A 14,863-nucleotide genomic window follows, 5' to 3' on the forward strand; every position below is an offset into this window, starting at 1 on the left:
AATAATATCATATTTAACTTCATATTTTACCTCATATTTTTTAATGAATGTGAAAAAAAGGCTTTAAAATGATTAGTAATTAATACTTATTACTTATATTTACAGTAAATTGTTGTTTTAAGCTGACTAATTGTAACTTCAAACTTTCCTATTGTACAGGAAACATTTTTTTTATCCGTCTTTCATGTTCTGTGCTTTTGTGCCTGACTTGTATCTCTTTGTCTCTGCTAAAGGAAATTCGTTGAGAATAGACCTGTTTTACGTACTTAACAGAAGTACTTCTAAAACTGTTTCGATCAATAGCTTTGTGCTCTGTATCCACACATTTCCCACAATAGTCAGCTACTTGACATGCGTGTACCTAAAAGAAACCCAACACTGTTTTTTAAGGATTTTGTTTTGCAGTGCTGCATGATGGAAAAAATGCAGAAACAAAGAAAGAGGGATGGTTCCGTAATGCTCATTGACCCCACACAAAGCAGTAAAATTATAGTGCAGTTTCTGTGAGATTTTTAATTAAAGGTTAAAAAATGATATTGGACACCACTTAAAAGTTCCAGCAAGGGGACACGATTGAATGCTTAATCTAAAATTCATTTCCTCATGGTATTCAAAGTAGGGGACTTGTTCTGGTTATAAAAAAGCATGGCAGGAAGGAGTCCTTTACAGTCTGGATGCATTTTTGAGGTGGCATTTTTGAGGTGGACAGATTCAGAGATGGCTCACTACAGTATCATTATATGTATTTTGGTATTTATTTCAGGTAAGAATTTTTTGTATGGATAATTACTTTTATTTTTTTGTACAACTACAAAATAAATGCTACATATTTGTGTCACAACAATAAAATCAAACATTATTATTGCACATTTTAATATTGCATTTTATATTCCTTTTTCCACAGGTGATTTTGGCTCCGTCTCAACCCAAAGCCCAAGTAAGTAACTAGACTTACAAATGGTTTTAATATAGCAACACAGAAGCTAAAAGTTGCCTAACCATGCGTGGCACAATTAGCTAAACAGACTATATATATATATACACACACAGAAATTAATCTACAAATGAAAAGGCTCATTCATATATATATATATATATATATATATATATATATATATATATATATATATATATATATATATATATATATATATATATATATATTTATATATATATATATATATATATATATATATGAGCCTTTTCATTTGTAGATCAATTTCTGTGCCAAAATTACTGGCCAGTTATGTTCCTTTATTATTTTGCCATATATGTAATTTATTACCAATTAATAATAATTATTTTATTTAAATTTTGATCCTATTTGAGTTAATAAAAAAAAAAAATTCTTTTTAATATAAAAATTATGTAAATGTCATCATAATGTTTTATATTGTAGGTATCTCCTTTTGTAGGTCTTTCCAGCTATTGACTTTCCTGTTTTCATTATTTTTTCCAGATGTGTGCAAGACCTATGGCAGCGGGGTCATGCAGACTTTCAATAATACCATGCTCCATGTGAAATCCACATGTATTGTAATACTGACACAATTCTCTCATGCGGGAGTTGACTGTTTAATCTCTGTGCAACGTGACATGACTGGTGTCATGAAAAGAGTCAAGATTTTGGTGAATAAAATTGCTACCGTCATTCAGGATGGCATGCTCACTGTGGAAGGAGACAGGTATCTCAGTCAAATAAACAACAATGGGATATGAATTGATTGCTAATACATGCTAATAGATTGCAAATACCGTTTATTCATTATTTAAATGATTACTAATATATTTCGAATTAACATAATTTAAATGCTGATTTTTTTTCATAGATCCAACTCAGCAGGTTATTTGGCAACTTTAATTAATGATTAAAATCACTTAGGGCAATTAAAGTCAATGATTCTACTAGGTTGCACAAAGATTTTACATTTATGTGTGCATTAGTAAAGCATTTAACGAAACATGCATTGTGCAATCAGTACCCAGCGATCATTACAAAACTCACTTCTTTATGGTTTTTCTTTACAGCATTTCTCTGCCGTATGACCACACATATCAAAGTGTGTATGCATTCGGCATTTATACCAGGCTTAAAAGCAAAGTTCTGCCATTTTCTGTCACGTGGTACAGTGTATCTAATGGCGTCACAACACTTTGGGTTAGTACAACAAAATGGCAAGGTTTTTTTTTCTAAACAATTTAAATGCTAGTAGATTTTTCTGAAGCATATGATAGAAAGAACATAATATGAAAATAATTTCACAAAAAAATAAAATTTGAAAGAAAAAATTATGATGTAATTACTAATTATTTGCAATTAACACTGACATTACAATTGGCTTATTTTTGTTACCAATACTATATTATCTGAGTACTAAAATGTAAAGCCGTTGATAGTGTAACTAAAACATTTTTTACTCTTGATATAGGTGCAGTTGGATCTGCCTTTAATGGATGAGATGAATGGGATATGTGGGAGACTAAACAGCTCAGGTTAAGATCGCGAGTCAATTTCTTTCAAAATCTTCTTATAGAAATCCAGATCCGTAGAAGGATTTAAGAGAAAATGTGGTTAATTCAGTTTCTTAAAATTTCAGTGAGTTTTATGAATAAATCATACAAGTGAAATTTTTTTTTTCATAGAAACTCGTGCACAGCTTCTTCTTAGCGATGTCATCCGTAATGAGATGTGTGTGATTGATGATGCCCAGCCAGTAGATGACAATGTAAGGATTCTAGAACTACCAGCATTCAGGGAGCCTGAAGACAACAAGAAAAAAACAAACAAACAAAAAAAGACAAATGATGTATTATCCCTTAGGAAACGAATTGATATAAAGGAAAACTAAAGGAAGTTCTAGCTTTCACTAACCAGGAACAAAATGGAGTAACAAACTGAATGCTAGTTTAGTAAAATATTGTTAAAATTGCCCTTTATTGCCCCAAGATAGTCTTTACTAATGATTTACTAAAAGAATAATCTGAAATGGTTATTGCTTAGTCTCTTGCTATAACTCACCTATATCCCAGATTTTTATTTTATTTTTTACTCTAGGAGCACTATATCTTTGCATTTCAGAAACAACACAAACTATTTCATGCATGAATAACTGCAACATTTCTTTTTTTGTTTTTCAGATTTGTAAAAAATTTAAATCCCTGGCCAGAGATTGCCTGGGATTTAAAAACCTTAATATATTTGACCAACTCTGCAAACTAAACATGTATATTAATGTACATCAGTCTGCAAAGTGCTCTTTCTATGAAGAATTCCTAAGCACATGCTCAAACTCCCTGCAACCAAAACTGCGAAACATAACGTCATGCCGTAAGTAAAGCAAATTTAAAGTGCTACCTTTGTTAAACAATTTAGAACAAATAATAATGATCAAATTCTCTGCAGGGGAACATCAATGTCCTGGAGATTTGCATTTTAATTTTACTGGCACTGCTTTTCCTCCCACCTGCTCCAACCCCCAGCTTCAGACAGAATATCAAACCAGTACATGTCTTCCTCCAGACGGTAGGTCTATCTAGCTGTACTTTTATGGTAGCAAATGAAAAACAAAATGAGATAAATTGTTGTGTTTGTCCTTTAAGGCCACAATGTCAGGTGACACATTTTACAATTTGAATCTTAATCAGATTTAAATGTTTTATTTAGGATTTTTTTAATTATTTTCCAGCAAATATATGATAATAATTTAAATATCCAGAAACAATTATTAATAAAATCAATTAGCAATACTGATTAAAAAAAAACAAAAAAAAACAAGCATTTCCATTTTTCCAGATTTAATATTATTATCATATTATGACAATATGACCAGTTGGTCAGTCGTAAAGTGCCTCCTGGCAGTGGCAATACAAATGTGTGTAGTATTGTTGCCCAACGTGTTAAGAGATCTAAGCACTGACATGTGTTTGTCTGTGTACGTGTAGATAACACCTAGTCTTGATCTTATTTTTATTACTTATTTCCTTCTTTCTCACAATTCAGGCATATTGCCGGTCCTGCTATTAAAGGATTGTAAGCCTTACTATTTATTTTTCTTTTACCTTCACTTGTTCTTAATCTCTGCTTCCCACTTGATCTCTCTCTCAGGTTTGGTTCTGAATGATCGAGTTAAAGGATACCACAGTGTCAAAGTAGAAGACTGTCCTTGTGTTCACAGGGGAAACATATATGCCCCTGGGGAAAAACTCAGCTCAAAGTGCCAGACTTGGTAAGACAAGTCAGCTGTAATGTTCTGCTCATATGGTCTGATTTGATCTAAGGTGGTTACGATGCATTGCTCTGACTTAATACACATTTTCCTTTTTCCTTTTAGTAAATGCATAAATGGAAAATGGACCTGTTCAGCAAACACCTGTCCAACTCCATGTGTTATTGAAGGCTGGTTTGTCACTACCTTTGATGGTAAACAATATTCTCTACCCGGAAAATGTACCTATGTGGCTGCAAGGGTAAATAAACAATCTAATCTGTAAATATTAAATAATATATATGTGTATTATTACTAAATATTATAGTTGATTTATATTTCATGCCATATATTAATTTTACAATGCCATTCCATAGGGATTCAACTGGACTGTGACCATCAAGTTTTCTGATATGATTATAAAAGAAATGTACCTTGATGTGCATGAGGTGTGTTTTCCACTATATACAAACATGCTAATATACTTTTCAGATTTACTTTTGAATAGTAATAACTATGTTTTTATTTTTATTTAGGAAAGATATACTTTCTCCTTAAACAAAGTACAACTAAGGGAAAATACAATTGCAATCGCAGATCTGACACAAACTGGTAGGTTCCTGAAAGACTAATAATATATGATGCAACTCCGCTTTAGAGTAGCATATATATAAAGTAAATATCAATAGTATTTTGTTAATTAGTAAAGCAAATAAACCATAATAACCAGTAAAAGTTAATCTTGTAATGCAGATAACTATGAGTAAGTATGAAGTGGCAAGTCCATGTAGTTAAATTTAGACCAAACTATTACAATGAAGTTACTCAAGTCAAACAGTTAATGACAAAATTAGTTATTAATATTTTGCACATTTAAAACCATACAAATGAATGATCAGGGTTACAAATATCATCTAATATCATCATGTAACTATACAAATACTGTAGTCTCACATACACAATGATTTTTTCACAAACTTGAAAATATCTGCATTTATGCTTGTCGTAAAAGTGCGTCATTTCAATTTTCAGAGTATGTCACAGTCTATTGGGAGTCCTCAATGTTTGTTAAGGTCCAGACAACATTTGGAATGAAGATGCAAGTCCAGGTTTTTCCAGAAGTTCAAATGTACTTGTATCTGCCGCAAAATGTACCAACTGCAGGTACCCACTGCCTCACAATTCACAGTTCATTGTGTGGGCTAGATCTATCCATCATATCCACTGCTTATTAGCAGCACTGTGGACTTTATGTGTGTGTATGTATATTTTATTACAGGCCTTTGTGGATCAAAAAACAACAACACAGCAGATGACTTCACTACGAGCAGCGGTATTGTGGAAAACTCAGCTCAGCCTTTTGCTTTATCCTGGGCACTGGGAGAGTGCATGTCAAATAATCCTTCTGTATGCATCAACACTGACAATGGTACATCTGATATTTTATTATAGAAGATATAATAATGAGTAAACTGTTATTGAATAGTATTGATTGCCTTGATGTTATTTTTCCAGCTGTGTTTGCATTATATCTCTTTTTATATTGTTGTGTTTTGGTATGTAGAGCTATTTGCTGAAGATAAGTGCAGCCAGCTGACAAACACAAGTGGCGTGTTTGCCAAATGTCATGACTATGTTCCTGTCAACACTTATTTTGAGGTAAGAAAACCTTTAAGGTAAATTATGTTTTAACAAAGCAACTGGAGCAATTCTTAAAATATCATTTGAATCGGCAGGCCTGCGTTCAGAGAACCTGCCATGCAACAATTGACTTACAAGTGTGTGCATGTGTTGGCCTGGGAAACTACGCTAAAGCTTGTGCCAGTCAGGGCATCATCATTGGTGACTGGCGAGAAGAAACAGCTTGCAGTGAGTCTGAATATAAAGTTTAAAATAAATTTTGCAATACTAATTACAGTATGACCTGCAGAAGCAAATACACCATGAAATCCTATAATACATTTTAATATCATATAATTAAAGATGGTATCAATAATAAAATACAGTTTAAATTCTAATTTAAGTTGAAACTTATCATAACTTGTCTAGCTTTTAACCAAAATGCATGAAGATCTGTCTCTCCAGGTCTTACCACAAATTTACATGACATCCCATACTGGGAGAAAGAAAGTCACACATTATTAATAGGAACACAAACTGTATTCTATATAGGCCACATGATGCAAAGTGACAGATTGCATAAAAGCCAATTATTTCTCATTATTTTAGTTAACAAACCCTAATGATGTATGTAATGGTGCATGCTAGGTGCTAGGACGTGCATGTTTTATATGCAATCCTATGTCAGCTGCAAAAAAAGCCTTACTAGCCTTAATTGTGCAAACTTTTCCTTTAATGACAATGATTCTGTTTAAAAGTCTCAGTGACAAATATAACTTTTTTTAATTTACAAAGTGAATATACAAAGCTTCACCTTGCTGCTCCAATGTCAAAATGACCTGAGTCTCTGTATTATGGATTAAAATGAGTTTCATGGCCATTAGAAAATCTGAGAGGGCATTCTGGCCCAAAGATAGGAGAACAAAAGCAGTAATATGGAACCAATTGCATACTTTTATGCTGTCTTTTTATGCTGTGTTCCAGTTTACTCCTGTGACAGTAATCTGAAGTTTGATTACGCCATGCAGGCATGTAATCATACATGCCGCTCATTGTCTGGTCCTGACCCAACCTGTGACATGTCAGATGACCCAGTGGAGGGCTGCGGATGCCCATCTGGCACCCACCTAAACATACCACTCAGGTGCAGCCCTCGTGCCCTCTGCCATTGCAGCTACCCAGGTGGAACAACACCTTCAGGGCCCGTGGTTATTGATGGCCGCCAATGGTATGCTGTGCTTATTATTTGTTTCTCAAACACAGTGCTGGAGTTCTCAAGGAAATTCTTTGGGGATTTTTCCAGGAGGAAGTATTTATATAGTTAGTTATTACTCCGAAGTCCCGGTGAATACACCTACTCATTTTAAAATATCAGATAACAGAATAGACAAATATAAACTAATATAAGTTGGTACATAGAATTTTTAATGTTATGTATGTAAATATGGTAGATTTTGACATGTCAGATCTTTGTTTTACAGCATGTGTGAAAATGGAAATCTTCAGTGTTCGGACTTCTGTGGTAATTTTTTTCGTCTTTTATATAGCATATTAGTAAATATTATTTTATTACAATTAATAAAAGGTTATCTATTGCAAACATGTGAGATGACTACGGTGTGCTTTTTAATAATTAAATGGAACTGTTTGTTATCCAAATGTAGCTGCAACACAGCAAATATTTGAGAATGACATTAATGCTAATTCATCAGTAGATTGTATTACTGATGCATAATTTACTATCAAAGTCAATATCAAAGTCAAACATTAACAGCATTAAATTCGTCAGCAATTACAGCTCCCCACACGCATCAGTGAGCCTTGGCACCGGGTCACCACAGTTCCTTCCTTGGAAGAACTTTTTGATAGATACTGACTACTGGCGAACAAGAGCTGCAGTTTTTGAGATGCTCCGACCCAGTTGTCTAGCCGTCACAATTTGGCCGTTGTCAAACTCGCTCAAATCCTTACGCTTGCCCATTTTTCCTGATTCTAATAGTAATCAGTGGTATTCAAATCACCGTTCATAAAGTTATAACATCATAATGTTATGCCTGATTGGTGTGTATAAATATATATACAGCATCTCAGGAATATACAGGTACATTCACCTTTGTTTCCAGCTATTTGATAGCTGTATGTTGAGTTATTTTCAGAGGACAGTAAATCTGTACTGTTATACAAGCTGCACTTTGACTATTCTAAAATATATCCAAGATTCATTTCTATGGTATTGTCCCTTAAGAAGATACTAAAATGGTTGCTCAAATGTGAGGGATGTACTTTGCTTTGCTTTGCTTTGCTTCAATGTTATTGTGAGTACTTTCATATTGGTCTCACTGTGTCTTCTAGACTGTCCACACGGACAAATATGTGTTCATTGTGCACAAGCACCAGTAAACACAACACAGAGGACATGTGAAAGCCTAAGCAAGCCATTTGTGAGTATTACTATAGCAACAAAGTACATAAGCTACATTTACTTGTACTATATTTACATTTGCTGAACTGAGTATTTTTAAAAAAAAAATAGAATTGAGTCTGAACATTAATTTGCTGATTTATTTTAATCCTGATTGAATTTACTTGCGTTTTACAGGATGCTGATAAGAGCTGTATTAGTGGCTGTTACTGTCCAGAGGGCCAGTATGCAGATCATACAGGTAGCTGTGTGATTCAGGAGAATTGCACATGTGAATTCAGTGGTATAGTTTACGCATCTGGGCAGAGTGTGGAATCAAATTGTAAAACCTGGTGAGAGAAATGTCTTGTTACTTGAACAAATACCATGAACATGTTAATAGTTGTTGTTGTGTTTCAGCACCCTGGCATAAATATGGAAATCAAAGAGTTTTAAGAATGGTTTATTAATAGTGTCTGTGATTGTTCTCTCAGCACTTGCAGCGGAGGCCAGTGGAAGTGTAATGGTGATCCATGCCCAGGAGTTTGCGAAGTGTTTGGCAATGGACAATATAAGACCTTTGATTCCAAATGGTATCGCTATGATGGCCACTGTCAGTACACTCTAGTTGAGGTGAGTTTTGTATACACACTCCTAGGCAAATGGCAAATATTAAGCTTTCAGATTTTTTTTTTTTTTTTTTTTTTTTTACAAAACATTAATCCAGGAAATGAATCCTGGTTCCGTTTATTAACTTTTTATCAGGTCTTTGATAAGATGGGCAGATGGAAGAATGATGAATCGTTAGATTTTGTGCTCCTAGGCACCGAGACATGTGCTTTCTGCTTCTAGCTTTTCTACAGTGCTATTATATTGAAATTGTTATGAAAATGTTAACTTTCACCTGCTAATCCATACTGTATATATGTGTACCATATGTCAGGACATCAATGGGTTATTTTCCATTAAAACGGAGAGTGTGCCTTGTTGTGATGAAGTTCTGACCTGCTCCCGTGCCATCTCAGTGAAACTCAAGGTACCTGAATGTCTCTCTTAGTCTCTTCTTATTGTAATTGTTTAATGACCATTTCCAGATTTAAACTTAGAAACTCAAAAGATGTTTTATTATTTTAATCTGATTAGATGCTTAGAATATTATTTCCATTAGACATTTGATTTATTCATAAAGTGAACACCTTTAGCAAAAATCCCCACAGCCACATTCTAGAATTATTTACAGTGAATTCATGGCAATTTGCGTAATCTTGTAATAAACATTTATTGACTCAAAACTAATTTACATGGCAATCTACAGCCACATTATTGCCTGAAATGATTACAAGAAAGTTTTGTTAGAAAAATGGAATCCAAATTTGGTTAATGTTACTTTCAATGTTACTTTCAATGTTACCGTGGTCTATAATTGTAGGATATACATTTACCAACAAGTTGTTTCTAAATGCCAGTGCATTTAGACTGCAGATCTTAAAAAATTAGTTATCAACACATCCATAAAATGCTTAAAAATGCATCTGACATTTGAAATGCTGCAATGTTTAATATGCTTGACATTTTTCACTCACATATCTGTCTTTGTCGTTTGTGCCTTAAACAGGATGAAGTGGTTCTGATAATGCGTGATATGAATGTAACTCAAAATCTTTTAGATGGGTGGCGCTTCAGAGCTCAGTCACTCTACTCTATCCACACTGTGGGCCTGTACATCATAATCTCTGTGCCTGAACTGGGCCTAACTGTGATTTGGGACAAGCAAACCAAAGTTAAAATTGAGCTGCATGCCTCATGGAATGTAAGAAACTCTTTCTTTGTATTTTTTTGTGAACAAATTTCAAGCATGACTGAATAATCAGTAAGTTTTGTATGGAATTAAGATATACTCTTTTTGGCCTATTGAACATTGACAAACATAGATAGCTTCAAAACCATGTTATTAATATTTTGTAATTGTCCATTTGAAGTCTGTCTATAATGGTTTCATAGGTGTAAATCCAAATTCCTTAAATACAGATTTCCCAGTGTCTCTTAAGTCTTTCTTGCTCAAAAATGTTTTTGTGTGTTTTTTTTGTTTTTTTGTGGTGTGGACTGACAGGGTAAAGTGCGGGGTCTGTGTGGTGACTTTGATGGGAAGTTAATGAATGACCTGTTGACGAGCAGCTCCACTGTAGTGTTTAGCACACTAGAGTTTGGGAACAGCTGGAAGACAGCTGTGCCACCTTGTTCAGATGTGACCCAGGAATTGTTTCCCTGTGAACGTCATTCATACTGCGCAGCCTGGGCACAGAGACGTTGCATGATTCTACACAGTGACACGTTCCAAGCATGCCACTTAAAGGTTATTTACCAAAATTTTTTTATATGTCCTTTTCTTAGCGGGGTCATATCAGATTATTCTGATTCTGATTATTCCCTTAATGCAAGCTTGAATGCATCTATTACATCACCAAATTTTAATGATAAATGACATAACACTCTCAAGCAAATCGCGATTTATGCAATCGAAATTATGAAGGAAAACAACACCTACTTATTGCATCATGTCTGACTTTTTCCAATAACTTGCAGGTTGATCCAACGCCTTATTACCAGGCCTGTATTCTGGAGTCATGCTCCTGTGATTTTGAAGGCAAGTTCCTGGGATTCTGTACAGCTGTGGCAGCATACGCTGATGCCTGCACAACTCAAAACGTCTGTATCAAATGGAGAACTCCTGACTTGTGCCGTAAGTATCTTGCAACATTCAGTATTGACGTTCTTTATTACTTAGTGTGTTTTTATAGATTGTGTATGAATAACATTTATTAGGATAAAGAAAATGTAAACTTTGAGTTGTTTAAATCATTTGCATTTGTAATAGGGACACTTTGTTAGTCTAGAAGTCCCAAATACAAATCATAAAATTACTTCCTGGTGAGTGGAAATTGTACTCCTTCAGTGAATGGTTACTGGTCTGATGAAAATTCATTGTGTTCTTTTTTACACAGCGGTCTATTGTGATTATTACAATGAAGAGGGTCAATGCAGCTGGCATTACGAAGCATGTCCTCCACAGATCAAGACTTGTGGGAAAAACAACAAATTCTCTGGAAAGCTTGAAGGTTTCTTTTTTCCCTTTGCGTATATTTAGTTTGTTGCAAGGGCATGTCTTTGTTGTAAGTAATGGATAACTTTATTATATGGGTCAGTATGGAAAATGTTTACACTGGATATTTATTTTGAGTCTTTAAGCATTTAACGTTTATATGTAATAAAAATGTATAATTTATTATTAATAATTTCATACTTTGGCGAAGGTTGTTACCCACGGTGTCCTGCTGAGATGCCATTTTATGATGAAAACAGAAGAACATGTTCAAGTTTGGACAACTGCACTTGTTTCTTTAACAACACTGTGGTTGAATCTGGTGCGAAAGTGAACACACTCAATGAATGCTGGTTAGTTTGGATCATATTTGCAACTATGTTTGTATTTTATTTGTATATTTTTTTTTCTGCATATCATAATACCTAATGATTTGTGTCTTTTGCCATAGTGATTGCATTGAAGGGCAAATGCTTTGTGGTAAGTTGTTTTATCTGACCTTGGATATATTTCTGTCAGTTTTGACTCTAGTTTACTCATAAAAAAAATAAAAGTCCTGATGGCTAATGTCTTAATACCCACAGGAATTTGTACAACAACTACTACTAAAAACACAACAACAACAACAACAACGTCAACTCCGCTAACCACAACAAAGTCTACAACAAAAACACTCGTAACAACTGCAACTGCATCAGGAACTCCACTTACTACAACTTCAACTACAGCAGAGACACCAGTGACCACATTAAAAATCACACCTGAATCTAAAACTACAACTTTACTAACTACACCTACAACAAAGACTACTATAACCACATCAACTCTAGAACCTACACCACTGACTACAACAGCAGAGACATCTGTAACCACATTAACACCAACGATCACAACGATACCCCAAACTACATCTCAAATGATTACAACTTCAACAAAGACACATTTAACAACTAACTCAACAACCCCAGAAAGCACAACTAAGGAATCAGCATCAACGACTCCACTTATTACAACTTCAGCTACAACAGAACCAACAATGACCACATCAACTACAGAAACCACAACTGAAAAATCTAAAACTACAACTTCACTAACTATAACACCTATACCAGAAACAACAAGTGCACCAACCACAGCTTCAACAGAGACACTGGTAACAACCACAACAACTCCACAAACCACAACAAATAAATTGGGATCCACAACTCCAATTATTGTAACTTCAACTTCATCAGAAACAACAGTGACCACTTCAATTACTGAAATCACAACTGAAGAACCTACAACATCATCTACACTTACTACAATTTCAACTACAACAGAGATTACATCAACTACAGAAATCACACCTGAAAAATCTGAAACTACAACTTCAGTAACTTCAACACCTATACCAAAAACTACAAGTGCACCAACCACAGCTTCAACAGAGACACTGGTAACAACCACAACCACAACAACTCCACAAAACACAACAAATGAATTGGAATCCACAACTCCAATTATTGTAACTTCAACTTCATCAGAAACAACAGTGAACACTTCACTTACTGAATTCACAACTGAAAAACCTACAACATCATCTACACTTAGTACAACTTCAACTACAACAGAGATTACATCAACTACAGAAATCACATCTGGAAAATCTGAAACTACAACTCTAGTAACTTCAACACCTATACCAAAAACTACAAGTGCACCAACCACAGCTTCAACAGAGACACCTGTAACCACCACAACAACTTCAAAAACCACAACAAATAAATTGGAATCCACAACTCCAATTATTGTAACTTCAACTACATCAGAAACACCAGTCCCCACTTCAACTACTGAAATAACAACTGAAAAACCTACAACATTTTCTACACTTACTACAATTTCAACTACAACAGAGATTACATCAACTACAGAAATCACACCTGAAAAATCTGAAACTACAACTTCAGTAACTTTAACACCTATACCAAAAACTACAAGTGCACCAACCACAGCTTCAACAGAGACACTGGTAACAACCACAACCACAACAACTCCACAAAACACAACAAATGAATTGGAATCCACAACTCCAATTATTGTAACTTCAACTTCATCAGAAACAACAGTGAACACTTCAATTACTGAATTCACAACTGAAAAACCTACAACATCATCTACACTTAGTACAACTTCAACTACAACAGAGATTACATCAACTACAGAAATCACATCTGGAAAATCTGAAACTACAACTCTAGTAACTTCAACACCTATACCAAAAACTACAAGTGCACCAACCACAGCTTCAACAGAGACACCTGTAACCACCACAACAACTTCAAAAACCACAACAAATAAATTGGAATCCACAACTCCAATTATTGTAACTTCAACTACATCAGAAACACCAGTCCCCACTTCAACTACTGAAATAACAACTGAAAAACCTACAACATTTTCTACACTTACTACAATTTCAACTACAACAGAGATTACATCAACTACAGAAATCACACCTGAAAAATCTGAAACTACAACTTCAGTAACTTCAACACCTATACCAAAAACTACAAGTGCACCAACCACAGCTTCAACAGAGACACTGGTAACAACCACAACAACTCCACAAAACACAACAAATGCATTGGAATCCACAACTCCATTTATTGTAACTTCATCAGAAACAACAGTGACCACTTCAATTACTGGATTCACAACTGAAAAACCTACAACATCATCTACACTTAGTACAACTTCAACTACAACAGAGATTACAGCAACTACAGAAATCACACCTGGAAAATCTGAAACTACAACTGCAATAATTTCAACACATCTACCTACAACTACAAGTGCACCAACCACAGCTTCAACAGAGACACTTGTAACAACCACAACAACTCCAAAAACCACAACAAATGAATTGGAAACCACAACTCCAATTATTGTAACTTCAACTACATCAGAAACACCAGTCCCCACTTCAACTACTGAAAAAACAACTGAAAATCCTACAACATTTTCTACACTTACTACAATTTCAACTACAACAGAGATTACATCAACTACAGAAATCACACCTGAAAAATCTGAAACTACAACTTCAGTAACTTTAACACCTATACCAAAAACTACAAGTGCACCAACCACAGCTTCAACAGAGACACTGGTAACAACCACAACCACAACAACTCCACAAAACACAACAAATGAATTGGAATCCACAACTCCAATTATTGTAACTTCAACTTCATCAGAAACAACAGTGAACACTTCAATTACTGAATTCACAACTGAAGAACCTACAACATCATCTACACTTACTACAATTTCAACTACAACAGAGATTACATCAACTACAGAAATCACACCTGAAAAATCTGAAACTACAACTTCAGTAACTTCAACACCTATACCAAAAACTACAAGTGCACCAACAACAGCTTCAACAGAGACACTGGTAACAACCACAACAACTCCACAAAACACAACAAATGCATTGGAATCCACAACTCCATTTATTGTAACTTCATCAGAAACAACAGTGACCAC

At 34.6% G+C, this 14,863-nt stretch overlaps 1 protein-coding gene across 2 annotated transcripts in view; it reads left to right on the forward strand.

The window, feature by feature from the left end:
* The window catches only part of LOC310719034 (mucin-19), a 34,105-nt gene extending 19,386 nt beyond the window's left edge, over positions 1-14,719 (forward strand). Inside the window, exons 1-32 of one of the 2 annotated variants that reach the window (XM_083528291.1) lie at positions 119-763; positions 905-937; positions 1,460-1,685; positions 2,029-2,158; positions 2,430-2,493; positions 2,644-2,726; positions 3,139-3,328; positions 3,404-3,523; positions 4,106-4,226; positions 4,332-4,467; positions 4,583-4,654; positions 4,742-4,817; positions 5,238-5,369; positions 5,485-5,634; positions 5,770-5,864; positions 5,942-6,074; positions 6,810-7,053; positions 7,307-7,347; positions 8,178-8,266; positions 8,425-8,579; positions 8,721-8,859; positions 9,170-9,262; positions 9,842-10,036; positions 10,337-10,579; positions 10,810-10,966; positions 11,229-11,342; positions 11,538-11,679; positions 11,778-11,806; positions 12,295-12,569; positions 12,649-12,992; positions 13,496-13,884; positions 14,365-14,719. In XM_083528291.1, the coding sequence (XP_083384417.1) occupies positions 646-763; positions 905-937; positions 1,460-1,685; positions 2,029-2,158; positions 2,430-2,493; positions 2,644-2,726; positions 3,139-3,328; positions 3,404-3,523; positions 4,106-4,226; positions 4,332-4,467; positions 4,583-4,654; positions 4,742-4,817; positions 5,238-5,369; positions 5,485-5,634; positions 5,770-5,864; positions 5,942-6,074; positions 6,810-7,053; positions 7,307-7,347; positions 8,178-8,266; positions 8,425-8,579; positions 8,721-8,859; positions 9,170-9,262; positions 9,842-10,036; positions 10,337-10,579; positions 10,810-10,966; positions 11,229-11,342; positions 11,538-11,679; positions 11,778-11,806; positions 12,295-12,569; positions 12,649-12,705 (3,852 nt within the window). In that variant the 5' untranslated portion in view covers positions 119-645 and the 3' untranslated portion in view covers positions 12,706-12,992; positions 13,496-13,884; positions 14,365-14,719. Of the gene's footprint in view, positions 1-118; positions 764-904; positions 938-1,459; positions 1,686-2,028; positions 2,159-2,429; positions 2,494-2,643; positions 2,727-3,138; positions 3,329-3,403; positions 3,524-4,105; positions 4,227-4,331; positions 4,468-4,582; positions 4,655-4,741; positions 4,818-5,237; positions 5,370-5,484; positions 5,635-5,769; positions 5,865-5,941; positions 6,075-6,809; positions 7,054-7,306; positions 7,348-8,177; positions 8,267-8,424; positions 8,580-8,720; positions 8,860-9,169; positions 9,263-9,841; positions 10,037-10,336; positions 10,580-10,809; positions 10,967-11,228; positions 11,343-11,537; positions 11,680-11,777; positions 11,807-12,294; positions 12,570-12,648; positions 12,993-13,224; positions 13,885-14,364 lie in introns of those variants that run through there. The other variant, XM_083528292.1, reaches the window with a different exon arrangement.
* Positions 14,720-14,863: the final 144 nt, after the last annotated feature.

The sequence above is a fragment of the Silurus aristotelis genome, assembly GCF_946808225.1.
Source record: "Silurus aristotelis genome assembly, chromosome: 24".
Lineage (NCBI taxonomy): Eukaryota > Metazoa > Chordata > Actinopteri > Siluriformes > Siluridae > Silurus > Silurus aristotelis.